This window comes from Acomys minous, assembly GCF_964271855.1.
Source record: "Acomys minous genome assembly, chromosome: 13".
Classification (NCBI taxonomy): Eukaryota; Metazoa; Chordata; class Mammalia; order Rodentia; family Muridae; genus Acomys; species Acomys minous.
The window spans coordinates 42749807-42777789 of NC_140495.1; the positions used below are offsets into that span (position 1 = coordinate 42749807).

The following is a 27983-nucleotide window of genomic DNA, read 5'->3' on the forward strand; positions in this document are numbered from 1 at the left end:
ACAGAATTGCTCATTTCATTACTCCAGGCAGCACTGGTCACCTCAAAACACTAATGGAATCCTTAACCAAAATGTGGCTTGGCCCAGTCATCTAAAGGAGTGATAAGGAAACGATATAGTAAGCCAAAGCTTTCCTACGTATGACTCGGAAGCCACAATCCATGATTTACATGATACCCAGATTTCACCCCTTTCCTAACTGTTGCCTTGAATACAACAGAGAGAAACAAAGCTAAAGAAAAAATAATGCAACAGTGTGAAGGCCTTCTACGCAATGTGACTCCAAGGTATTACCAGTCACTGCACCAAACTGGGTCATTCTTACCCCTCAGAAATATGGGACCAACAAGACTGGGTGCCACTGAGAAGAGAAGATGCCCAAGAACGGAAGTGTTAAATTATCAGAAAGACAAAATTCACAACAGCATAAAAGTGGAAGTATTAGATAAACACACAAAACACCTTCTCAACACCTGGGGCCAGGAGGCTACAGGGAAACAGAAATAGGAGGTGGGACAGGCCAGATGAGGAAGGATGAACATCCATGCCTTTTCTAGGAACAGAGAGATTCATCAAATGCCACTTTCTACTTCTATGTTCTTTTTAGTGGCTGCCATGGCAACTCCCAGGTATTGGGGTACTGAGGCTACAGGTGGGTGGGGGTGTTGTCATCAGTCTGATGGCCATCTCAGAACCAATTTCAGCCAGTCCACCCGAACAGGGACTTCTAAGAGCAGGGAGATTCAGCCAGGTCACCTAGGCAGCACCTGGAGCAGCTAACAACAGTAGTCACCTTGCGTCAGGTCTTTCTTTCTCTGGTTTCAGTTACCCGCACTCCCAAAAGCTGTCTTTAGTACTGACAAAGATCAATTACATAACTCTTATTACAGTGTATTATAATTATTTGTTATTCTCTCACTGTGAGCAGCAATTAAACTTGATAATACTTATGTATGTGTAGGAAGATCATATGTAGGGTTCAATGCAGTAGATGGCTTCAGGCACCTCTGGAAGGTTGTCTTGGTAACTAACCCTAATAGTAGAGAAGTGAATATGCCAATTCTCTAACCCTTCCTGGGCTATAAGGTCAGAATCCCAGCAACATGCCATAAGCAGAATGACTGCATATGCCATTCTGAAGCAGGGGAAAACAAAACACACAGCACACATTAGCACCAGACGCCTATGTTCTGTAGTGCACAGATAACTCCCTACACAGAATTTGAAACGAGGCTGTCTAGCACCTATGCATTATCCTTCCATATGGAGAACAGGCCCAGTAAAAATGCTTGCCCACTTTGCTATCTTTTAAATGTACACTGCGTTCTCTATAGATCACCACTTAGATCCCTTACACTTCTGTAACTGAGAGTAATTTTTATGCCATTAGATAAACCAGTTGATTCAACAGTTGAATCAAGAACAGAGAAATAAAGATCTAGTCTCTAATATCCATGAGCTGTTGAATCAAGACACAGACACACACAAAAGACTATTATGAACCCTGCTGTATGTGTTCATGTTGCTAGGAGCAACCAGACTTGACCCTAAGTCATAATGCAGGTCTGAGCAAAGATGAGCATCTTCATGTTCATGAGAAATTATACAATAAAAATAAAGAATCTTAATTGAGGGTGATGTGAATACTCTGCAATATACTGAAAACAGAATTGGCACAGAGCAAATATTTGTTAAAATAAAGGTTAAAATAACAGTAATAACATTCAAAATCATAGGAATTATATGAATCCTGTAAGAAGCATTTACCAGAAGTACAAATTAAACTTTCCACCTCCTCTTAGTTTTTTTTATGTTGAAGGCCTTGGGGAGGGAGCTGGAGGCTGAGGCAGGCTGGGCATTTTATGAAATGCTCCCTTCTTGGTTTCCTCTTGAGGTGAGTAAAGAGCAAGTAAGCCATTTCTCTAGGACTAATGGGAAGCTTTCCAGAGAAAGATTATACTTTTGAGAAGCCTCCATTGTCAGCTTCTGTATGAATGACAACTAAGAATCTCCACACTCAAAAGTATGTATCCCATGCCACACGCACCTGACCCTGACATGTAAGGAGCCACACAGTACTAGATCTCCCTCCCCTCGCAGTGTGTGGGAGACTGTATTCTAGGGAAGGTCCGTGTAGGAGGGCAGAAGGCAATGTCTCCCATAGCTTAGACAGGTCTCCATCACCAGCCCTGCCACTGTTGGCTGTCTTCTAGCCTACGCTAGACCCACCAGCCTTCCCCCAGAGACCCAGCTTTCTCCTTGCACCAACCCTGGACAACTCCATAGCCATTCTGATGGTCAAGGCTGGTGGTTGGGAGTTCTCCCCCCGGGCCCCCCACAAAAAAATTAGTCTTTTGTTGTATGGGGAAACCTTTCTAGATCTAAGCATGGTCCAGCTAATACTAGTTTTTGTTGGTTGTTTTGTTCTTTTATCCTTCAACAAAATCCTGAGCTGAGCTAGGTAATCCTGGTAACCCTGAAGAGCTGGGAGATGAAGCTTTTGCTCTCAAGGTTACACTTCAGCTAGAAAGGCAGTCAATAACACAAGAAAACTACTTTAAGGTACTCAAAATGTATGTGGAGTGTCAGAGCCTACCCAAATCTAGGGGTTCAGAGGCTTCCCAGAGGATGTGCCATTTATATTAAAGCCAATTCCTGGAAGGGACACTGGCCACACAAAGGCAAGTGTCTACAGAACATTTCTTCAACATATACACAGCTTCCTTGAGGATGCTCTTCCTCTCTGCCCAGTAGACGTAGCATGAGCTCACCCAGCAGACATCATTGCACAACAGTTCCCATCTAAATCATAAACTCTGAACCCTGGGACTTTGCCTGGGGTCGCGAAAACAAGGTTGCCTACACACAAAATATTAACAGCCCACTTTAGGGGCACACTCTCAGCCATCAAGGTGGACAGCACCATTTCCATATCTAGCATGATACACAACCGTAAAGCACCCAAAGGTGCACGCCACAGCGATGCTACTAGTGTCTTAGTGTCTCTTCACAGCAGAACAGTGACTAAGACTTAATTCTAACGCAGAAATTTTCATGCCAAAATTAGAGATGGGTCAGATTTGGTTCAAGGAGGACTCTAGTGTTATCATAAGTATCAGAATTATGCATTTCTGGTAATGCTTTAGCAGTTTTGGAGTACCAAGTACAAATTACTGTGGTTTTCTGCCTGTGGTAATATGGCACTGTAAACTGATAAGATACTGTAATAAATTGCTCATGCCTTAAAAAGGAAAGATTTTCAGTGGAATCTTAAAGCATCTCATGTACAATAGGACAATTGCTCCCCCTTCCTCCTTGCGCATACTTCAAGATATCAACTTATGCCACAGAATTATACAATATACTCTAGGGGAAGTTTAGATCTTTAGAAATCAGAATGAAGTTGGCTTCACCCTGCCCTGGTCTTTGGCTGGCATGCAGCATGCTTGGTCAGGGCTGCAGTTTCCATAGCTGGCTGTGTTTACCTTAGACCATATTAGCTATGAATATCGATCTTAGCACTGCGTAAGTGAACTTCTCTTCTTACTTCTGTGAGTCACTTTGGCTCAGAAAGGAAATCCTCCTCATGCCTAGTTTAGTGAGAAGAGGTCCATGTGAAAAATCAAGACTTTAAAAGAGAGAAGAAAAATAGGATTGCAATTCTCACAAAAGGAAAATATCATGTTTTCCATATGGTTATTTAGATTTTAGTTATTATATATCTAAAGTAAAATTTCAGTTATCTAGTCTCAACTAAACATTAAAACTAGAAAGGACAAAATCTAAGAGAGAGCAGAATTCTGACCTGGACGTGCTGACAGCGGCACGGAAGAAGCCATGAATGTCACTCTCCTCCCTCATGCTTACAGCTTTTCCACGTTTATTTACTAATCTATGGTTTGGGGCGTATCATGGTGCCTGTGTACACCTAGAATAACTGATAATGCTTAGGAGTTGGTTTTCTCATGTCGTCATGTGGGTTCCAGGAGTCACACTTATGTTGCCAGGGTTATGGTGCCAGCAACCTTTACCCAATAAGCCACCTCTGATCTTCCTGATTAACAGATGACAGAAAACATCTATTTTCTGGGCCTCTGAATTTATGTTAGCTATTTTTTTAATCATGCAATTACTTTCAGCATGTTATTTTAAATTTTCTGGCATGTATGAAACTCTACTTTGTTTATGAACCGAACTAGTCTTCTTATTCAGACCCAAGAAGAAAGCATATCGGGTGACCAAAGTGCTATTTGTTTTGGCCACCACTGGCTTGCAATATTATAAATATAAGTAGCCATTTACCTCAAGGCAACTGTGCTTCGGAACTTTCGCATCTAAACTTAAGGACAAACGAATTCCTTAGCACTTTCCCAAAACAAACTATATTCTCCTGTCAGTTCCAGTGACAAGTCTGTGGAGAGAGGCCGCTTTCAGTCACCAGGCCTGCAACAGGCAGAGCTGGAGGGGAGCTGAGGTCGCCATCTTAAGAGTCGAGAACTGTGAACCCTGCAGTGCAAGAAACTTTGAGGCCTCAGGTGGAAGCATGCCTGTTACTAGAGAGATCACTCGTGCGTGCTCTCTACGGGTGGCACTCCACTCAGTGCCCGAGGCACCAGAGACATGACACATCCCCTTGTACCATTTATCTGCTTTGTCCTAAATCCTGTGAGAAACAGGAGAAACTTGGGAGTTTTGGTTCATAGGAACCAAATCATGCAACGAGTAACAGGGCCCCCAAACAGGTAACTCTAAAGCACCTGCTGTGCTCAGGACTCATGCCTCAGGGACAGTAATACAAGCACCCTTTCTCCCAACACACACAGTGCAGTGCACTCCAAAATGTCAAGAATCTGAACACAGACACTCTGTGAATCACAAATCACATGTCCTACTCCAAAGCGGTGCCTGCTGTTAGAGACTGACCACTAAACTCATCCCAGCCTGCTTTAGACAGGCTTGGGACATGCTGAAAGGTCAAGAGCCTTTGGGTTCAGCGGAGGCTGCCTAGCTGCGAAGCAAGCTCAGCCTGAGCCTTTTATGAAGGAAGGGCTGGTCCAGCCTTTGCCTTTTCTTAGGGTCAGTGTGCCAGCAGACTGGCTGGGAAGGCTGCAGTCACATACTCAGCTTGTCAGCCTTTGTCCTCTGGACCGAGGATTTACTATGTATGCAATAAACAGTGTCATTCTCAGACCGCTGGCATAAGAATGCTTAGGCTTAAGTGTGCCTCCATGGTTCTGAGATGTCCTTGTGAGAAGTGGCACTCCATCGCGTGCCTTATTATTCCTCTTTTCCTCGTTCCTCTGTGGTGAAGTCTGTACACAACACCAGTTCCTGCTGCCTGCTTGGGCAGCTACTTGGGGGAGGGGGAGAGTAAAGAGAACAGACAAACCTTTTGGAACCTGGGAACCACATGCTTCTTCACTTTGCTGTGTTTTTGTTTTGTCTTAAGTAATACAAAGAAAAGAGCAACTTCATGGGATGCTGGAGAGGAAAGACACTGAACACACCGCCATCACAGGCCGGTGCTCATTGTTTTCTAGCTCTACAGCAGGAGCATTAAGTTTTCAAAAGTTGACTGTAACACCTTGGTGGTAGTGAAAGGTATGGTTAATACTAGATAATATGTATTTATTGCATACTGAATATGTATTCAGGTGGCACAAATACTATTTCACCCCGATTTTTATTTTGGGTCTGGTCTGAAAGCTACTTATGTACAGAATGTGCTAACAAGCTGACCCAGGGTCCTTCACTGTGAAGACCAATCACGCCTGCGTTCCAGACCCTTCAAAGGCTCTTAGTGAAAACCCCCACTATCCTTGCAGGAGCATCAGGTCAACTGTCCTCCTCCAGCCAAGCCTTTCCACCATGCTGCAGGCACACTTGCTCTTCTGCTTCCCAAGTAAGCATGCCGGGTCTCCAAAGCACTCCTATATCACCTCTTCAGGGGAACGCTGTAGGCCTCGTACACTGAGCCCCCCTAAAGTGGCCACTCACACGCTAACAAATAAATTGCCTTAGCCACTCTGCTTTCCCAAAAGCCCTCTTCATATAAATGTACTCTTGTCATTTAGAACACAGGCTTACAAACCTCTCCATATACATGAGAGGGGATCTGCAGCCAACTGTACACTCTGCTGTTAGCTGTAAGACACTCACAAGCTTTCACTTTGTATTAGGTCCTCAGATTTCTTTAGGCAGTTGCATTTACTGTTTTAGTTGTAATGAAGCAAGTCACTTGGAGTTGCGAGGGGTGGCCAGGCTGACTCCTGCTCCTTTTCACCTCAGTCCATTCAATCCATTTTCCATTCAATCCATTTTCCATAGTTCATTCGGAGCCAGGCAACAAGACAGGCAAGCTCTTCAGAGCTGAGTACAGAGCGAGTGATTTCTGGGTAGGGGCTGGGAGTGAGGCGCATGAAGCCTGACTTACTCTACTTCATTAGAAGGGTCAGCAGATCATATGCCCTAGACATAGGCAACTCATGGCCCGTCAGCACAGGCAGGACCCCTCAAGAGTGCTAGACAATGAAGTACCTTTAATTCCCTGCAGCTCTCAGAGAATGAGTTCCATGAGGACCTATCTTTTACTTTTCGAGCTTCTAGTGACTGCTGCTATTGCTATCTTAAACACTGCAGAGAAGAGCGCTCACCTCACAGATCTTTAGGCACATGCCTATCTCCACGACGCCCTAAGAAAACCAGCTCCACGGTCCTGCAGTTAATTCCAGTGAGATTAAAAAAAAAAATCACATCCCAGATTTTTTGTGTGTGTAGTATGTACACGTGAGGGTGCATTCACGTGTCAGTGCCTCTCTTCCATCTTGCTTGGGACGGTCTCTGGCACTTTTCTACCCTGTATGCCGGGCTAACTGGTCCATGACCTTGCAGGATTGTCCTGCCTTCGCCCTCTATGCCCTTGCTAGAGAGCTGGGATCACAGATGCTTGTGTTGCTACACCTGGCTTTTACATGGGGCACAGGATTCAAACTCAGGTCTTCACACTTCATGCTAAGTACTTTATTCACTGAGTCATTCCCCCAGTTCACATTTTTAATGGTTTCTAAGAGTTTCAAGGAAAATATTCGGGAGTCTCTTAATTTAGGGTTTCAGCTAAATCAGCACACCTTTTAGAAACAAAGGACTTACTTAATCTTAAAAGGGTTTTGCAAGAAAACTGCAAAGACAACAGTGGATCCGTGTGGACACTTGTGTCATCCGGAACATCTGTCTTTAGGATGCTTTTGCAATCTTATTGTGGAAATTCAAACTACAAATTCCTGACCATAGCAGACACAATATAAAGAGAGCACTCCAAGAGTCCCACAGAGCAGCACAGGCCTAGGACAGAGCAAGGCCTATAGACAAGCTTCCCTCAAGAAGCTGCTCCTGAGATCCAGGAAATTCCTGAAATTAGCTAAATTCATAGGTTCATCTTTAAAATTATGGAAACAGTCAACTACTGGAGAGGAGGCTTCTGGGAACTGTTCCCTGCCTTCATGTCCTGCAGAAAGCCCCAAGATCGCAGCTTTCATGCATCAACACCCCGGCTGGTGGCCTCTGCGATGATACAGCTGCATTCTAGCTGCCCATTTTTCTGAAAGTCACCCAGGCCCTTGTAAGTGGCCCCAGTAAGTACAATGGCTTGTCCGGCGGGACTTCAGTGGGGTTGTTTCTTTGGTCTGCCACCTGTGCTTTATCTGGGGTGAACAAATATTTGCTCACTCCTGTTCCCCAAAGTCTCATGCAACAACTTACAGTACCACACAACTCCCTGTACAGCCTATGAAAAAGGCTTTAAAACCTGAGAAACTTAAGCCCCTACCCAGATCTAGCCAAGGGTCAGAACAGTCTCCACAGTGGAGTGGAGAGTGGGATATGACTTTCTCACATACTCTGGTGCCTCACCTTTGACCATGTCCCCTGGAGGGGGAGACCTGGTGGCACTCAGAGGAAGGACAGCAGGTTACCAAGAAGAGACTTGATACCCTATGAGCATATACAGGGGGAGGAAATCCCCCTCAGGAACAGTCATAGGGGAGGGGAATAAGGGGAAAATGGGAGGGAGGGAAGAATGGGAGGATACAAGGGATGGGATAACCATTGAGATGTAACAAGAATAAATTAATTTAAAAAACCCTGAAAAACATGAATTCAACAACACAACATGAAGAGCTGTATTAAAAAGGGTCAAGGCATTAGGAAGGCTGAGAGCCTTTGGTATACAGGAAATACTCAATAAATACTCCTGAATTTGAAAGCAACCCACTATGGAAATATGGCTTTTGGAGTCTTACCGTGTCAGAAAAGTTTGTTCAATTTTTCTGAAGAGCAGTTTGTGCCACTTATTTCCCTTGTTCATTAGAAGAGCTATAGGGCTCAAATAGGCTTCTTTACTTACTATATACAAAACGTCACAAGATTACTACTATGCATGGCTACCCAATCAGAGCGTAGCCTTTGAAACATATTGCTTCGGAGAAAATGTTAAAACCCAGTCCTGACAGGGAAAGGAAATGAATTCAAATATTTGTTGTGTGTATTCCATGATCTTCAAAACTTATATGGCATTTAAAACATTTTCAGACAGTTAAAGAGTATTAAAAGCATTTGCCTAGTATACATAAAGCCCTGACTCGAATCCCTGGCACCACAAAAACAAAAGGGAACCAAAACAAACAAGAAAAACTTGACTGAGTCTTGGTTACTGGGTGTCTTAGAAGCAGGAAGACAGCCAGCTTGGACGGAGTACAGTCAAAAGAGAGCAGTCCTGGGAGGACAACAGCACGGGCAGGCTTCCATTCCCTACCCTTAAACAAAAATGAATCTAAAACCCCAACACTCAGGAAAAGCCCTCAGGAGCTGCAGCCTCCTCAAGAAGCCAATCTTACGTAAGTTAATGTTATGCAGAAGCACCAACTAAGTTCTAATTCAGGAGTGCTGGGTAGAGGATGCATAAATATGGCAGACTTTCCTGGAGTTACTCAGTAACTATAACTTCTTTAAAAGATCCTCCCTCAGCTGGACGGTGGTGGCGCACGCCTTTAATTCCAGCAGAGGCAGGCGGATCTCTGTGAGTTCAAGGCCAGCCAGGTCTACCAAGCCAGTTCAGTACAGCCAAGGCTACATAGGGAAACCCTGCCTCGAAAAACTGGGAAAAAAGAAAAGGGATCATCTCTTTAAATAATTGTATTTCATAAGTATTGTGAATGCATACAGGAACATATAAACATGAAGCACCTAAGAAGATAAAATTCACTTCTGTCATTCAAAAATTGGAAGCATACTCAAAATGGGGTGTGATGGGGGTCAACCAATGGCAAATGACCTGAGTTGCCAAAAGTCATCATTAGAACTACACTGATTATCATAGTTCAGTGTGTCCAGAAAAGTGAATTTAGACAGATTGAAGGATAAAAGACAAATTTAGAAAACCAACCAGTGTATATGATTTTACATATGCAAGACAAATACATCAAAACTGAAAAAAACACTATTGAGAAATTAAGATGTAGACAAGAGAGTTACTCGTTCATGAGATTTAATATTGTTTAGGCATGAATTCTCAAATAGATATGTGGACCCAACAGAGTCCTAATGAGATAAAAATCTCATGAGGGTTTATTTTTTATGCAAACTGGTTCTAAAACTCATGGAAAAATCAATGTATCTACAAAGTGCAGGGGTGGTATATGCACTCAGGAGGCAGAAACAGGTGAATCTCTGAGTTCCAGGCCAGCCTGGTCTAGAGAGCTAGTTCCAGGACAGTCAGGACAACACAGAGAAACCCTGTCTTGAAAAACTGAAAAACTAACCAACCAAACAAAAAAACTCAATCAAACAAAAACAAGAGAGAAGGTATTTCCTGACTTCATCCTCCACAGAAATTAAAGGAGAATACTATTGGGATAAAGACAAATCAGTAGGCAGTGCAACAAATACAGAAATAAAACCACACCTCGCAGTGAGAAAGTTCACCTTTGGGAGCATAGGAAGGCCAGTCCTTTCAACAAACACTGGAGCAGCATCCCACATCAATACATGTCTATACACAGACACAAGCTGCCTTTCTATGAAATATAGGTAGACAGACAGACAGACGGATGGACGGACGGATTCAGGGGGTAGGGCAGGAACACAACCTGGAATGTTTGTAATGGCTATTAAGAAGTGAATTGTCTTCATTCAGACAAGATGTTAATATTCAGAGTTTACAAGAGTTGCGGAAATTAAATACCAAGGAAGTAAAACTGTCAGTCCATGAACAAAGAACTGAATAGACAGTGTTCAAAAAAGAAACGTATCTTTTTGGCCAATAACTATCTTTAAAAGTGTTCATTCAATATGTCTAGCAATCAGGAACATCCTAATTAAAACTACTTTGTGTTGGGGGATGGTTTGATGTATTTTGATGCTAATTACTGCTTGCTGTCTGTGTGACTTACCTTTTGCTTAATAAAAAGCCATCCCACCTGGGCAGGGCAAAGGAGATAGATGGGGCTAAGAGAGAGAAATTCTAGAAAGAATAGAGACCATCATGAGGAGAGAAGAGAAAAAGTAAAGAGAGAAAGACTGCCATGGGTTAGTTAGGGGAGAAGCACATGGCTAGAATAGATTAAAAAAATCCAGCCCAGATGAAAAACATTAACAAGTATTTGGGATTATAGATGGGAGGTAACTTGATAAAAGTTATGGTGAGGAGGTCCCCCTCAGTCACGGTCATAGGGGAGGGGAGTAAGGGGAAAATGGGAGGGAGGGAGGAAAGGGAGGATACAAGGGATGGGATAACAATTGAGATGTAATATGAACAAATTAATAAAATATTTTTTTAAGTTATTAAAACAGATGGCATGGGATTGAGGTAGGGATCCCATGCCTGCCCCACTATGGAAGGTAGTTTAGAGGATTGATATCTGCCCTGCCCCACATTAACTAAGACTATTTTAAAATTAACAAGTGTCTGTGTCTTGATTGATTGCTAGCTGGGTCTACAGACAATATAAATAATACATGTAAATTAAAAACAGTAACTTTGAGATACCACCTCACCCCAGTCAGAATGGCTGCCATCAACAAATCTAAAACAAATAGTAGAGGACGTGGTGAGATGGGAGCCCTTACTCACTGCTGGTGCGGATGAAAATTAATACAGCTATTGTTGAAATCAGTTTGAAGATTTCTCAAAAAATTAAAAATAGAACTACCATATGACCCAGCTATTTCACTCCTGGGTATTTACCCACAAAACTTCATCCCCTACCATAGAGATATTTCCCTGTTTACCACTGTTTTGTTTACTACAGAAAGGAACTGTAATCAACCTAACTGTCCATCAAACAGAGGAACAGATAGTGAAAATTTGATATGCACATTATGGATACATACATACATACATGCTGTAAACAAAACTGTGATCACAAAACTTGTAGAAAAATGGATGGACTTAGATGAGGGCATACAATCTCCAAAAGAAAACACTCCGCGTTTTTTCCCTTATATTTGGAATCTACCCAATAACATGCCAATAAATGTATATGTAAGTACAGCATAATATGTAGAAAGAGAATTTTTAAAAGCTAAATATTAGGGAATAAGAACAGAGTGAATGCAAGTAATGAACACAAATTACGAAAGGATATAAAACTAATTTTATTTAAACCGCATGAAACTAATTGTTTTTCTAGTTCTATTCACTCCTAGTAGTAGATATATAGTTATTCAGGTGTCAAAATATAAAATCCAACATAAAATTTCAGGTTATGTTCTGAATAGCTATTCTGTCATAACATGGTCCAAGAATGGAATCATGTGAGGAGAATTCTCAATGCTTGTGTGACAACTCCAAAAAACAAGGCAGGAGTCTTATTAGCTCCATTCTCCCAGATTCCACTGCCTCTAGAGCGGTGACATCATTCTAACTGCAATATAAATTCACTGGGTCTTTGGGTCTGGTCTGATTTTGGTGTGTGACATTTTTCTTTTTTGTAACTTTTTTTTTTAAACAATAAAGTTTAAAATAAAATTCAAAAAAGGAAAAATGTGTTCAATAGCTTATTCTAATAAATCAATAAATGTGGTTCTGAAATGCAATTGAGATTCTGAAATCCAATCTTACTATTTACTGTCGTTTTACTATTTTGTGTGTACGTGCATCACATGAGTGTAGTAAAGAGGGTGTTGGGACTGGAGTTACAGATGGCTGTGAGAAGCCATATGGCGACCAGCAATAGAACCCGGGTCCTCGGGAGAAACAAGTGCTCTTAACTGTTGAGCCATTTTAAAATTCCATCCAAGCTAATGAAACAGAATGCAAAAACAAAACAACTAAGTGTGGTATGTCTCACCCATAATGATTATGCTAATTTAAATGAGATATAAAGTAAGGCTTGGTGACACAGGCCTTCTTCCCTGCCCACCTGGAAGACTGAAGCAGGAGGGTTACAACTCCAAGGACTGCCTTTTCAAAACCTTTTAAAAAGGGCCAGGGATATGAAGCTCAGCGGTAGTGTGCTTGCTGATCACACTACCGAAGCAAAGAAGCAAACTTGGAAGAACTGGGTTTGGGGAGGACGTATTCTTTGAGAACTACTGTAATTAGTTAAAAACCTGAAGATATTTATTTTCTTTTTCCTGCATTAAATTTTTTGTTTAAATTTTTATTAACATATATTATTTTTAAAAGGTCTCATCTTTACTACATCTGGGGCTGAATGAAGAAAGAACAGAGATACAAATACAGAAAGGCTGAGCTCAGGTAAGCTGTGCTTGCTCTGTGTGGAACCAACTACAGCAACAAGCAAGGACCTCCGCACTGGGGCAGGGAATTAGCTAGTTTTGTGGGAGGTCTCTGTAGGCGAGCGGTTTTAGGATGTAAAAACACTCTACTTGTGCGTACCATCAGCATTCACACTTAGACCAGAAGGCTTTGCCAATTCTGAGCCTGGCCAGTTTGGGAAAGGCCTTGCCAATTTCCCATGAGTCTGAGGCTTTGGTCCTGACACGACTCTAGTTAAACAATACACATTCTCTGAGAACCTTACTCCCTGCACATCCTAATATCTTTCATACATCTACTTTTTGGACTGTGTCCTGAACAGCTCCATGACCTGCACAGCGTGAGTGCTGTGAAAGGGGATCTGGTAGCATGCCAAGCATTGCAAATGATCTAAAACTTTAGAACCAGGTTTCAATTCTGTTATTAAGTAACTGAAAAGGCTGGGTGCAACAGATAGCAACATTAAGAAAAATAAAAGTAGTAGCTATTGCTATATGCATTACAGATTTCCCAGACTAGTCTTTATTCTCTGCCAACAGTGGAGAGTAAACCAAGGGCCCTATGCAAGCTAGGAAAGAACTCTCTAACTGGATTATGTCCCTAGCTGCCCTGCATGCATGCATCCATCTATCTATCTATCTATCTATCTATCTATCTATCTATCTATCTATCTATGTACACACACACACACACACACACACACACACACACACACACACACACACACACATTTGAGATAGGGTCTTTCTATGTAGCCCTGGCTGTCCTGGAACTCACTACACAGACCAGAATGGCCTTGAACTCAGAGGCCGACTGCCTCCTGAATGCTGGGGTTGAAGGTATATGCCCCCACGCCCAGCTTCCTCTATCAGAATTTTAAAATACAGGCACCAAGCTATAAACAAAATCTGAACCTGAATACTTCTCCTCCCTTCCCACATTATCCTTGTCTGGGGATACGTAGTATTTGGTTCTTCAAGTTAAAACGTCCATTTCCCAAAGAAACAGCATAATAAATGGTGAGCAGAGTTAGGGTCTGTCATATTAAAGGTGAAACAAACATGTGTAGGAAACAAACAAAACAAAGCCAGCCATGGATCCAAGGGGCAGCCAAACAAACAAACAAACAAACAAACGCCCTATCCAAACTGTCCATACTCAACCTGTAAAAGCTTGGAGAGTAGAAAGTGAGTAAGTGGGCTCAAGACCCAAGTGGCAGCCTGGCAAACACTAACCACAAGGTTCTTTCTGGTGTGCTGTGGAGATAGAAACACTGTCCTTGTATATGGAGCGGGACATGTCTGAAGGGACAGGCTCTCTTCCAAACACAACTATGACCAATTCTAAGGTTTGGCTGTAGTTCTTCTTGTTTTTTTCCAACCAAGTCCATGGCCCCATCCTTGTAAAGCACTGGTTCCCAACCTTCCTAACGCTGGGACCCTTTAATATAGTCCTCACAGTGTGGTGACCCCCAACCATAAAATTATTTTTGTTGCCACTCTGTAACTATAATTTTGCTACTGTTACCAATTAAAATGTAAACACCTGATATGCAGGATATCTGATATGTGACCTCCAAAGGGGCCATGACCCACAGGTTGAGAACCACTGTTGTATTTGGTACCATGCCTATCCAGTGCAACACATTACGTCTAAACCACTTCTCCTCAGCATGGGTACCCTCATCTCCAGGGCCCATGGCACTCGCCACACTTTTATCTCTCAGTCTGCTTCTGTTACTCCCCAAGGCTTCTCCTTACAGGTGCTGTGGTAAGATCCTGACTGGCCTTCAGACACTCCCCCGAGTGTAAACAACAGGAAGTTCCGAGTGCTCAAGGACTGACTAGTGCTGACTTCTGGCACCATAAGGCTGACACAACAAATCCTTAGGCACGAGGTTGCCAGAAGAAATGTAGAGGTGCCGCAATCGAGGCTAAGTATCTGTACCCCAAAGGTCAGAGGAGGAGAGGGAGCCCCTGGAGGAGGAGACCAAGGCTTCACTCAAGTGCCATCTCAGAAGTAACAGCAGGGTAGGGACTCTTCCTCCTTGTCTGCCAGGAACTTTTCACAATTCTAATTCTTTGTGTGTCCGGCTACTTCCAAGTAAACTCTCAACACTGAAAGGTTGGATGAAGGAAGTCAATTTATAGGTTTGTACTTAATTTATGACAGAGTATTTGCAAAAGGAAATTTGGAAATGCAGTTTCAGCACCCACTGAGTGTTTGAGGAACATCCCTGACGCCATATGATGCAGGAGCAGTGTTAGCCAGGTAACTTATTATTGGAGGAGTACATCTCTGGAGTTCAACTTCTCAACAGACCCGCCCAGCATCTTCTTTTTAGGAAGTATTAACTGACTGGGCAGGGCAGTGGTGGCACATGCCTTTAACCCCCAGCACTCAGACAAAAAGGCAGGCAGATCTTTGAGTGAACTTGAGGCCAGCCTGGTCTGCATAGGGAGTTCCAGGACAGCAAGGGATACACAGAGAAACCCTGTCTTGAAGGGGGAAAAAAGTGTTAGCTGGCTGACATGCTGGGCCCAACATTCTCCCCATACACAGACAGAATACAGGGGCACAGGGCTGCCAGTCTTCTCTACTTCCCTTAATCTTTTGTGGGGAGGAAGGCAGGCAAACATAATACCAACTCTGTATCCACCAAGCCTGACGTGACAGAAATGCGTGCACTGCATCTGAGGTCCACCTACTCTGAAGCTCCTCTCAGCTTGGTTTACTCAGCAAGAGCAAGTCACTTCAAACAGGTAGGTAGTTGTACATGCTCTCCCTACCAACAGGGGGAGCACTTCTTTTTTTCTTTTTTAAGAGAAATAAAGGAAGGGGTCTGAAAGATTCCTGGTTCCGCAGAGAAAAGCCAAGGAGGAAGGGGACTGTGGAGTGAACAGCTGTGCTTCATCTGTGGATGAAGATCTACCTAGAACAACATTAAAGTGACACTAACTGCCCTTCCTTTTTCTTTTCCTGGAGTATGGAGTCCTACTTAAATGTTGAAAGGTTGAAAAAAAAATAAATTTTTGATTGCTCAACAATGAAGGGAGGCCACGATTACCTGCTGCCAACCATACCAGGCACATCGTTAGGACCTAGGGAAAGCTGGAGACCAAGAAAGAACGTCCCTGCCCTGTAAATGACACACAAAATATAAATGTGTAACTGTCAACTGTAGTAAATACACAACACACTTTACACTAAAGACTGAAGAACTGTCAAATGTGTTGTGTCTCTTTCCTGAAAAAGTCATGTTAGACTTTTTTTTTTTGTAGAATTTTTTTTTTGTAGAAAATGCGAATTAGCCCTTATACTTGCCTAGTCCAAACGTCATTCTTCCAGCTGCAGATGGCAGAGTCGACTACCAACATCAGATACAGAAAAACTAACTTTTTGCAAGATATTCTATCCTGGTACAGACACACTTGGAAACTTAGCCCATGGATGATAATACTGACTAAACGACAAATTACAGAAGTGGCATGCTATCTATGGTAAGTAACAAACGCACACTTACAAAGGGACAGACTCCTCAAAAGGTCAACTTCATGTATCTTATGTCAATTTTTAAAAAGAAAAACAGGGAATGCACACACACACACACACACACAAAATAAAATTAACAACAGTTTTAGCGTTGCCGCTTTCAGGTGACTCCAACCCCAGAGATTATGCACCAGTTTTTAGCCCTGGCTGGTAACGCTTAGCTGCAGGATCTAACCGGTCTTACCTAACCTGTAAATTGGAAGCATTTACAGTTAAACGAGATAAAGAGGCCTCCCGTCCCTTAGGAAGACAGCCACAAGCCCGTAGACTTAGTAATCTATTTTGTTTCAATGTATATCTCTAAAGTTTGCGGACAGGTGTGAGATGTGACAGCCGTTTAAAGAAAAGAACTTAGATGATGGAGGGCCGAAGCAAACGCCCCGGAGGTTTGAAACCTGAAAGCAAGCCAACCGGGGCAAGTTGGTCCCGTTCACACGGCGGGAGATAGACACACACACACACACACACACACACACACACACACACACACACACACACACACACACACACACAAACACACAAACACACACCCCTCCCGCCCAGGCCCTCACACCCCCAGCCGCTTTCGTCCGGACGTGAATGAATGAGCCGGAGCCGCAGCGCCCAGCCCCGGGCCGGCGGCGGGGGCCGCGGGCGGCCTGGCCGAACAAAGGCGCGCGGGCTCACCTCGTCACCCCACTTGAGCACGTCCTTGTGCCGGTCCTTGACGGCGTGGTAGATGTGCAGGAACTGGAGGATGCCGTGCCGCCGCACGTGGTCGGCGTGGCGCTGGGTCTCCTCCCAGCTCAGCGGCGAGCCTTGGGACAGCAGCCCCATGGCCCCGTCCTCCTCCCGGCCGCAGCTCCGCCTTGGGGGGCGCCCTCGGGCCGCGCGGCGGGCGTCCCGTCCGTTCCCGCTCCGACTTGGACCCCGCCGCGCGGGTGACAGCCCGGGACGCGGTCTCTCACCGCCGCCCGGGGCTCGCGCACCCACGCCGGACCTGCGGCCCAGGCCGCCTCGGCAGCGCTCCACTCGGCTCCGCCGGTGTCGTGCACGGGCTTCCTACTTGCGACCCAGAGCTGCGCCGACACCGAGCATGCCCAGTTCCGCGCCTGCCGCTCCGCGCGCCGCGCTCCGGATTTTATAGGCTGCGGGGGGGGTGAGCGGGGCGGGGGCGGGGAAACAGAGCGGCGGGTCGGGGGCGGGGCCTTAAGAGAGGCGGGGCTGAGGTCTCAGGCGTCCTCGGGTGGCCTGGCCATCTGCGAATAAGGACTGAGAAGTCTTGGTCCCAAGAGATGAATTCCGGGTCATGAAAAAAAAAACCCATTGTTTGAATTAATGAAAAGCCGACCGGATTACTTTTTAGATGGGAAAGACCTCACGCTTACAAAACGGTGAGAGAGAAACAAATGTATTGTTAAAAATATTAACTTGGGAATCTGCTGATATATCTACTCTTTGTACCTGTATCAAGTTAGAGTAATACGTTTTAATGGATGTTTAACGGCTCCACGTGGCATGGATGTGCATAAAGTTGACTGCTGGTCATTTCTATGAATCCATGTGTCTACAAGGGGCTAGACATGTGTGTCATCATCGTAAATCCTCTAAATTAACTAATTGCCAGTGGGATCTCTGGTTGGCGCAGGCATCATTCCTTGTGCAGAAGAGCTCTTGGGGGGCATCTCCGGTGGGCCCTGTGAGAAGTTGTCTTCAGAAGTTTCCCCACCTTCAGAACTTTACTCTTGAGTGCTGGAGGCACCAGGAACTGGATTTGGTGGTACCTTGCCCCTGAGTAATTAATTGTTCAATTAATGTTTTGCAACTGGATAAATATATGCAGTAACTAGATGATCCATTCCCGTACAGAGGACAGAGAACATTTACTGCTACATCTTTTCTCCTAGACTGTAGTTACGCTTTTATTATGTAGTTATTTAGAGACAAGATCTCACTATGTAGCCCAACCTGGCCTTGAACTCCAGGCAGCCATCTTGCCTGCCTCAGCCTTCTGAGCGCTGGGATTGGAGGTATGAACTTCCACACCTGTCTTAGATTTACTATTTAATGAACACTAATCACAACATCCAATAAACAGTAAGCAATGATTGCATAGTAGGAATAGTTTCTCACCGCCTTCAGTGACTATGAATGTCTCCATCAAAGGGCTTGGGACCACGGATGCTGAAGATACGGCTGTGGTTTCCACAGTGGGGTGTATGTAAGTTAGGTGATACCTGAATCTGAGACAGATAATGACATCTATCTCTAGCAATATTGGCATTAACAACAACAAAACCACCTCATTCTAATTTTCCTCTCCCCCCACCCCACCCCACCCGCAACCTCTGTTCTTTACTGCCCCCTACCTTATTGTGCCATCCCCACCAACCTTCCTTGGCCCTTAACTCTGTTCTGATCCTCCCTTCATTCGTCCTTCTTTTCTGATTTTCCACCTGACACACTCAGTTTGAGTCCTGGTTACTCTGTATTGGGCCTGGATTTGAGTGTACCTCTGCTTACACACTATGTCTGTGCGATACTGACTTTCTTTTGGAGTGGTTAGTGCTAGCTTCTCCGAGGGAAAGAGCTGGCATTGGGAAAAGGGGGGAAGAAATACATGTTTCACCTATATGTAAAGTATCCCGAAGACTATTTGGTTATTCTCAAAGTCTCATCTCATATTTTCATACACCTGCGGGATTCAGCATGCCGGCCACCAACCTCGAGTAACCATTAAGCGTTTGGAATGCCACTGACGTGACTTAAACAGTGAATTTTTAGCTGTGTTAAACGTACTTGTTCTAAATACATTTCAACATTGAATTCACGTCTGTTAACCTCTCACTGGAGGCTGTGACGGGACCACCACACACTTGAGGCCAGCCTACGTTACAGCAAGGCAATAACCCAGCCACTAAGATTTCCTCTTTCTCTTGGTAACTGGGACACTTTTACATAAATACGGAACGAGTCGGGGAAGTGCACTCACTGCATTCTCAACTGTAAATGTTATTAAACTGAAATGCAAATGAAGTCTTCTGATGAAAATTTAGTGACCCAGGAGACATCAGAGTCAAAGACTTACTACAAAAATAAAAATATTTCCTTTAAAAAAAATTTAGCCAGGCAGTGGTGGCACACACTCTTAATGCCTGGACTTGGGATGCAGAGGCAGGAGGATCTCTGTGAATTGAGGAACAGAGTGCGTTGCAGGACAGCCAGGGTTACTAAAGAAACTCTCTCAAAACAAACAACAACAAAAACATATGTGTGTGTATGTTGACATATGATATATGTGTGTCAATGTAAATGCATATTCATGTTGACACAGTAGATTTCAGATAGGTTTCGTTCAAATAAATAGCCCATTATTTACATTGCCCTACCAAGATCTTTTCAGTTCTTTAAGGTGGCCACTGAGAAGTCTGACATGTCTGTGGCCGGTATTCCACTTTGTTGAAACAGAGCTAGTGCTGTAGACTTCTGTTTACTTGTTGGAAAGTACTTTCCCCACACACCTGCTGTTTTCTCAGAGAAACCATGAAGCGGTCTATGTCAACTCAGTGTCAGGAGGAAACAGATATGCACGGTTCAGTAACTGACAAGTTCTAGCGCAGTCAAATTCCGACGCGCTACCCGAACGGCCCGGGGATTTACTCTGTGATCTGAGTTGGCCTTGCCCTGAACTAGAGTTCACCATCGCATCCCGCCCAGGGAGCTCTCGTGCTCTAAGTCTGAATTTTCAACGCCCACTCCCATGCGAGGGGCTCAGAGTCCCGGGACAACAACTTTGACGCCGGGGCACTGTGGCGCCAGTGGATAGATCTGCCACATTTTAAGTCGATGCCCCCTGCAGTGCCTTTAGCTGTTAAGAGCCGCCGCCACGAAACCAACGTTCACCAAGTGGCTCCCTTCTTGCCAGAGCTTTCTTTACACCTGCTAGTTTCCAAGACTGCACAGCACAGACTGCCCACCGGTCGGGTTCAGCTCACGAGCGTATTTTTCAGCAGGCTCGGGGAGATGGTGGGAAGGAGGAGGGATAGTTTCCGGGGAATGCTAAGTGGAGAAAGAGCTCCCAGCTTGCAGAACCAGCTTTCCCCTCCGCCACGATCACAGGCGCATCCGGGTCAGCTCTTCAGAGAGAAGAGGCTTTAGGCTGGCAGCGAACCCAGGCTAGCGCGCGCATACTCCGCGCGCCCACCGAGCGAGCGGGCGCGCGCACAGGCCCCGCCCACAGGCCGCGGGAAAACCCGGACGCGGAGCTGGCACCGGGCCCCGCCGCGCTAAGGGCGTCGCCGCCCGCCCGCCGTTGTTGTGGGAGCGCTGGCCACGTGATCGCCGGCCCGCCCTTCCACCGGCGCGCCGTGCCGCCTCACCGTGACTCAGCACTCTGCGCTGGCTGGCAGCCCGTGAGGGTCCGGTCCCGTGCAGAGGCTGCCGCGGCTTCCACAAGGAAGGCCGTTTGTCGTAGCAGCCGGTTCGGATACGCAAGCCGGGACTGCGCGCCTTTCCTCCCGGCGTCACGCGATTACGTTCTCCTCGTCCGCGCTTTGCTGAGATCCCGTGAGGGAAGCGGAGGCGCGGTGCCTTGGGGAGTGTATGGGGAAAAAGCTCCCCAGGGTCAGATCGTGCCTAATGGTCTCCAGCGGGTGTTTTTTTTTTTTTTTTTTTAATAAGCTACTCTGTGCTGCATCTGCTTTATGCCACGCGCCTCAGTTCCCTGGGGAAGCCGAAAAATGGACCTAGTTACCAGGTTTTCTCTACGAGGCCACCGGGATCCAGTAATATGCCAACTACACCTGTGCGGAACTGAACTGTGACTTAAGTCTTCTTGTTTTCTCCTACAGCACACAGCACACACAGCCTGCGTGAGGCCCTCAGTGGGATTCCTGCTGTGATAGCACTTAACTTGCACACCTCCTTTGACACACACCCTTTCTCCAAAGCTCTCGAGTTCACTAGGGAAGAGCTTAATTTTCTTCTTAGTCGGTGGAAGCAGCCAGTTTCAGTGTGTGAGGTAGCAAAGTACCGATGATATGGAAGAGGTTTGAAGTTTACCCGCCATTTTTTATTATACTTAGGATTTATTCAGATCCAAGGCGATGGAAGAGGCCAGAGGGACAGGATTTCACAGATTTGTATGATGTACTGTCACGGGACCTCTCCATCTTCACCGTTATGAGAGTCTAGAGATGACGTTTCCCTTTCATCCTAAACATTCTTGATACCAGCACTACTAAAAGAGTTGAAGACATGCAAATCTATTTGTACTGTGTAGTATTCGAACTCGTGCTGTTGAGATGTGCTGTTATTTTCATGAAAATGCAAAGCTTTTGTGATGTCATTTGAGATAGGGTTTCAAGTGGCTTAGGCTGGCCTCAAGACTCGGTTTAGCCAAAGATAGCCTTGAACTCCTGATCCTCCTGCCTCTACCTCTAACATCAAACATCCTGTCTCTCTCTCTCTCTCTTTTTTTTTCTCTTCAGTTTATTTGGATTTAAAAAAAATGGACATGTGTTTGTTTTCATGTAGTTACAAAGATCAGTGAGGAGTGATGAAGACCCGTAGGAAATTGTAAAATATGTGAGAGCAAGATACGATGCTCTAAGAAGCAAGTTCTCCCAGGACGTAGAGATTGATAGGCGGGATGCAGAACACACAGGCGAGCTCCCATACCCTATAGAATTATTTTCTATCTAATGAAACGTTGGGGAAGGAGATACAGCTGCCAAGATGACGGTTTGGGACAGGACAGGCTGAATCTGATTTATGCCATCTTTCGGTTAGAATACCGAGTGCAATTTCTGCAATTCCATATTTCTGCAAGAACTGAATTCTGTGGGTTAATTCAGCTCCTAGACGTAGTGTAGTGTAACACAGAAAATCATCATACAAAAGCAAACAACCCCCCCCACCCTAACTCCATAATAAAAACCAATGCTTTCCACCATAAGTTTATGGATAAGGAAAAAAGTGAGATAGTCTGTAGATGTCTTTCAACGTCACTGTAAAGTAAGACTCTTCCCGCTCCAGGAAAAAAAACCAAATGTGATGTTCATAACAGATCATGAGCTATTTCCACATCCTGGGAATAAGCCAGTGTTTACATTGTCCTTGGTAGGATCGGGAACAGCCCTGTAGTTACAGGCAAGCGTGGTGAAGAAATCTTGCCTTCCTGAGTCATAATTTAGATGCAGTGGTCATAGCAGGAGCTACAGGCCCAAATACGAGGATGAATCTTAGAAAGTAAATTATGACTGAGGTTACAGCTGGCACAGTTTATCTTTATTATTAACTATAAACAAGTAGTTGCAAAATCTTTTACGGGCTGGGAAGGGAGTTGCGTGGTGAAGTGCTTGCCTACGTACGCTTGAGGCTCTCCGTTCAGTCTAGGTGGAGCTGAGATCTTCCTACAAATGACCATTATTATTTTCAGATTTGCATTAAATATCTTCACCCATTAGCTGTGAACTAACTGAGTAGCAGTGTTGATCTGGGCCACAGAGAACTTAATTTGAAGTTTGGTGTGTGAAATCTCATGGTTTTATGACTCAGCCCGTGGTGTTCTCATGAAGATTTCTTTGAAGGATAAGACCGAAGAAGCTAATGTCTTCTTGAACATTATAGAGAACGCCTATTATTTCATCTATCTGACCGTGTGTTGTTTAGTTTGCCAAAAGCTTAGCTATGGCTGCTGTGATCTTGCATGCTGCCAAGCTTGCCAGACTCCTCAGAGAATTTCCCTTTCTTTTTCTTTTTTTCTTTCTTTTTTTTCCTGGGTGTGACATGTCAGCCAAGTAGAAAAGCTTTCACTACTTTCTTTCAGGTAGGGTATCTCACATCCTTCTTAAATTCTGTTAGGAATAGACAGGTCCTCATTGTTACATCATTGTGGGGGGGGGGGAAGGGGGGGAGGCAGGGCTGGTGACAGTGTCCTAAACAGAGGACTTTGGCTGGGTAAACAGAAAAATTGTTATTGGGTAAACAGAGGCCTAAGGGGGGGTGATACTCCCTTTATCAGGAACCTCCCTTAATTTGCCCTAAAGGTCACCTACTTTGGGCAAAGGCATCTAGTTCCCTAGTCAAAAAGCTGCTAAATGTCATATAAAATCTACTTGTTTTTCCCACCAGTTTGCTCTTCTCTCTGTCTCCTGAGGGGCAGCTTTGGCAGTTTCATTCCCAATAAACCTTACTGTCTATACATGGAGTGGTCCAGCGGTGGTTTCACTGTACCCTTGCTTATACACTTATAAATATTATAGTTACCTAACTACAGGTCTATGAGAGATTCATAATAGGATTTATTCAGTGTTTCAAAAGTAGTGTCAGTTGTCACAGAATATTTTATATTATAAGTTGACTTGACATACTACATTTCCCTACAAATCTACTTGGGATGAATGAATTAATGGCATGGTTTTGATAGTTTATGCAATAATATTCTCTAGGGAGATAATGCTAAAACATGGTGCGTTGAAGTTATTTTTATAAAACGATATTTGTTTCTTCAGGGGTGAGGGAGGCAGAAATAAGCCTCTCTTGGAAGCGGGAGCCAGAGGCTGACTGAAAAGCCTCAAGCCTCCGAACTGGGAAGGTCCAGACAGGAAACTGGATCTAAAGCTGGATCTCCTTAGGGAGAGGTCCAAAGAAGATGAGGAGGAAGGGGCTGGAGTATAGTATCGCTGCTGGGATGTTTCCTGGGAGCAAGACAGAAGTAACATAGAGGGTTAAGATTAGACTTAAATTGCTCAAGATTGTGTTGTAAAGCTATGTTTAAACAAATACCAGAGAGTCACAGTTATTTGTGTGATAGCCGGGTTAAGAAATGAGGTAAGAGAAACAAATGGGTTTAAGTAGACAATTTGGTTAAGGGAATCATCTTTTAAAATAGGAAAAGGTAGAACCATAGAATGAGATACACTTTCTCAGCAGCATCCCTGAAAGTGTGAGGTGAGCCAGGTATAATATATCACTGTTTTCCAAAAGATACAGCTAAATCAATGCAGGTAAATCCCAGAGCTGGCAGAGTGAGTCTGCCTTTGTGGACTATAAGAGTTGGTCAAATTGGCCATAGGGCTTGAGTGTCCTTGAAGAAAAGACAACAGAAGGATGTCATCATTAGCATCCAGATGGAAAAGTCTACCTCTGGACTTCAGTAACCCTGATCCTGGTTGTAGCTGAGTCTGAGTGACCCCCCACGGTGCCGATTTTGACTTTGGGATCCTCAGATTTGCTCCTTAACATCTCTGCTCTCATTGCTAGCCAGGGTAGGAGAGAGAACGGAAGGAACCATATGTATAGTTGTCTGCCTGCGGGAGCATCCTTGTTCTGACGTCCCTAACCCACTTCTACTAGGGAAAAATTGTAAGAGCCATCTGTTGAGGTTATTTTTATAAAACTGTGTTTGTTTCTCTTAGTTTCTTCCTTAACCCAGCTATCACACAGCTAATCGAGACTCATATTTTTGTTTTAAAATGAGCTTTACAATACAGTCTTGACCTGCTATGTTATTTTGACATTCTCCCAGCAAACATCCCAGTGTTACTTGTACCATGTAGCTAGCTCTCCTGGGCTCCAGCTCCTTCCTTCTGCTCTTCCTTGGACTTCTAGCCATGGCTGAATCCCCTCTCTTCTTCCTAACTCTTCCTAACTTTTCCTCCCCTGGCTGACAGGAAGCCCAGCCCTATTCTTTCTCAACTCGATTGTCTATAAGCTGCGTTGGAGTCAATTGGGAAGCAGAGTTTACACAACATTTCGACAGGAATTCAGAATTTAAAGTACACAATAACCTTAGGCCTACAGTGGTCCCTGGCACAAAATGGTGGAAGACAAAGAGAATGTAAATCTAGAATGAAAAAGTACAAATAATCCTGGGTTAGGACATTTGATGATGTCACATTTATAAGAAATAAAAAAAAGCCATATTAATTGTATCATGCTCAAAATTGTTTGTAAATCTGGGAGTGGTGCTCACAAGAAGTAGAAAGTTCTGCTGGTGAAAATGGAATCCTTATTAAAATAGTTTATCTTTCTATTTTCTACATGGAAGCAGAGATTCATGGTATTATCTTTTAATTGTATGTTTTAATTTTATTTCCAAGTTTCAGTTTGCAAGTAGTGACCAGTTTATAGTTTAGAGCTACTTTATACTCAGATATTTATATAATAATTTGCTTAAAAGGCAAAAGAAACAGCCACATAGGTCTGCAAGTATTTACTTCAACTCTTAATGTCTTTTGACAGCTCAGCTTAGGTTGCAATGTTGCTGCATGATTAAAGGGTGCTGGTTTTGTTTTGTTTCAGCTACTTGGAATGTATACTGTTCAAATAATGTAAAAACGGTGACTGGTGTGCTTTTTTGTTCTTTGCGTTTATTAATCAGTAATTCCAGTGCCCCAGAGGAATGATGTTAGAAATTTACGTGGCGATAGTAAAAAATTACCAGACAAGGAGAAAGAGAAGCAGAGAAAGGGATAAGAAGTACAGAGGGAGAGAGCCTGCATCAGTGGTCCAGAGCCCATGGTTATTACCTCACTCTGCCATTCACAATACGAGTGTAAATGTGATCAGAATTTGGCTAAATATGTTTACTTCTCAGCCTTAAATCTGGGAACAGATTAGTAAAAGAATAATCTGCCAGGCTTGGTGTGGCATGCAGCTTTAATCCTGACACCCAGGAGGCGGAGGCAGAAGGCCAACCTGAGTTACACAATGAAATGGTGCTTCCCGCAAACAAATAAAATGGGACATCTGAGTCTGGTCTCGGTCATTGTGCTTCTAGAACGTAACACACATAAACATGGAGAACTGTCCCTACTAAAAAAAGCTCTTTGTAGCTATTACTGATTTAAGGGGGGGGGGGTATGCCAGGACTCTCTTATTTGTACAGGCATATTTAAGTTATCTCAAGCAGCCTACAAGAGGAGCTCAAGCCCAGTGATAGGAAGCAGGATGAACAATGTCCTTATCTTCTGAGAGAGCTAATGCCTTAGTCCTCAGGTTGCGCAGTAAGAGCACCACAGAGCATTATCACTGAAGTCTGTGGCAAGATAACGCAAAGTACTGTGCTTACTGAAGACGTGGAAAGTACTGTGCTTACTGAAGATGTAATAGCTCTTTGGGGAAAAGCAGATTCATTCTACAAGGTAATAATCTACCAAGAGGCTGAATCATCTAGTCGAATGAACTATTTTTACAACCCTCCCCCACCACCTTTGGAAAGTTTACAGACCTCAGTCAAGTACCCGATCACTTTGTTCCATCACTGGGCCCTTAGCGTGTGTCCCTCACTGTGTTCTGACTCTGATGCACCTTCTCCTTTAATTACGACAGCACCCACGAGGTTATCAGCAATTTCTCATTTTGCAGTTGAAAAGGTAACCACTGGCTGTTTAAGCATTGTTTGTGTGTGTGTGTGTGGGGGGGTTGTCTTTGGTTTTGTGTTTTAATGTTTACCTGTTTAGTAAATGACAGAATCTGAATGCAAATCCCCCTCTCTGCTGCCTCACATCTCTACTTCCCTGGTTTCCAGTGCTTTCTTAATAGCACAGGAGAATAATAGCACTGAGCTCAGGGTTCCTCAGCAAAGCCAGTTGTCCTGGAGGTCACCTGGCTAGTGATCTTTCTTCCTTCCGTCCTTCCCGTTTTTCTGTAGTGCTTCTGAGAAGAGTCAGGGTCCCCTCACCACTTGTGCTGTGCAGTTACTCTGCTTCTCCCTAACAGTCTAGTAGTTCCTGTAAGCTGTGAACCCTCCTTAGGGGTCAACTACTGAGACGTGTACTGGACGTGTACTCAGCTGGGAGCTGAGACAGAGGAACAAACACAAGGCAGGGTGGCTGTCATCCTACAGGGTTGTTGGGTGACAAGGGACTGGTGTTGAAGACTTTCATGAATGAATTGGTTGAGAATGGTGTTTTAGGGCGACAGGAGAGTTCTATAACAAAGAACGAGGAGAGGAAGGTGTGGCTAATGGCGTGGTGGCTTGTGTAGGTTTGGCTCCCACAGACTATGTGTTTGAATCTTGGACAGTGGGGAGTGGCGCTATCGGGAGGTGTGGCCTTGTTGGAGAAGGCGTTGCCATGTTGAAGAACGTCTCTTTGCGAATGGGCTTTCAGGTCTCTATGCGCAAGCTCCACCCAGTGTGCCTCCTGCCTGCCTTCCAATCACAATGTAGCACTCTTGGCTCCTCCTCCAGCACCATGTCGGCTGCCACGCTGCCATGTTTCCCCCCATGATGACAATGGACTGAACCTCTGAAACTGTAAGCCAGCCCCAACTAAATGTTTTCCTTTGTAAGGGTTGCCATGGTCGTGGTGTATCTTCGCAGCACTGAAGCCCTAACCAAGACAAATGGGGAAGATGTTTTTCAGAAAAGGTCTCTGTGAGAAAATGCTTCACATGGGAGCGTAACCTAGATACTGAACTGTGTGCATATTGATGCTTCTAAGATAATGCAACTGTTGACTTGATGGAATTATTATTGCAGTGGGAAATTCATTTCTAGAACATACAAGCATTTCCCCCACTTGTCTTAGAAGTAAATGTCAGCTTAAAAGCGGGCTTTTCTGTGTTTGCTTTAGCTGTGAAGGTTCAGGAACTGTCTTCATTGTATTTATTACCTGTACTAAGTGACACTCGTTACCAATCTTTACAGTAAATAGAAGACAGCTTTGTG

General features: G+C 44.3%; 1 protein-coding gene across 1 annotated transcript in view; it reads right to left on the minus strand.

Annotated features, from left to right (window-relative positions):
* The window catches only part of GCLC (glutamate-cysteine ligase catalytic subunit), a 42380-nt gene extending 24943 nt beyond the window's left edge, over positions 1 to 17437 (minus strand). The window contains exon 1 of the mRNA XM_084753468.1: positions 16994 to 17437. Within this exon, the coding sequence (XP_084609594.1) occupies positions 16994 to 17143 (150 nt within the window). The 5' untranslated portion in view covers positions 17144 to 17437. The remainder of the gene's footprint in view (positions 1 to 16993) is intronic.
* Positions 17438 to 27983: the final 10546 nt, after the last annotated feature.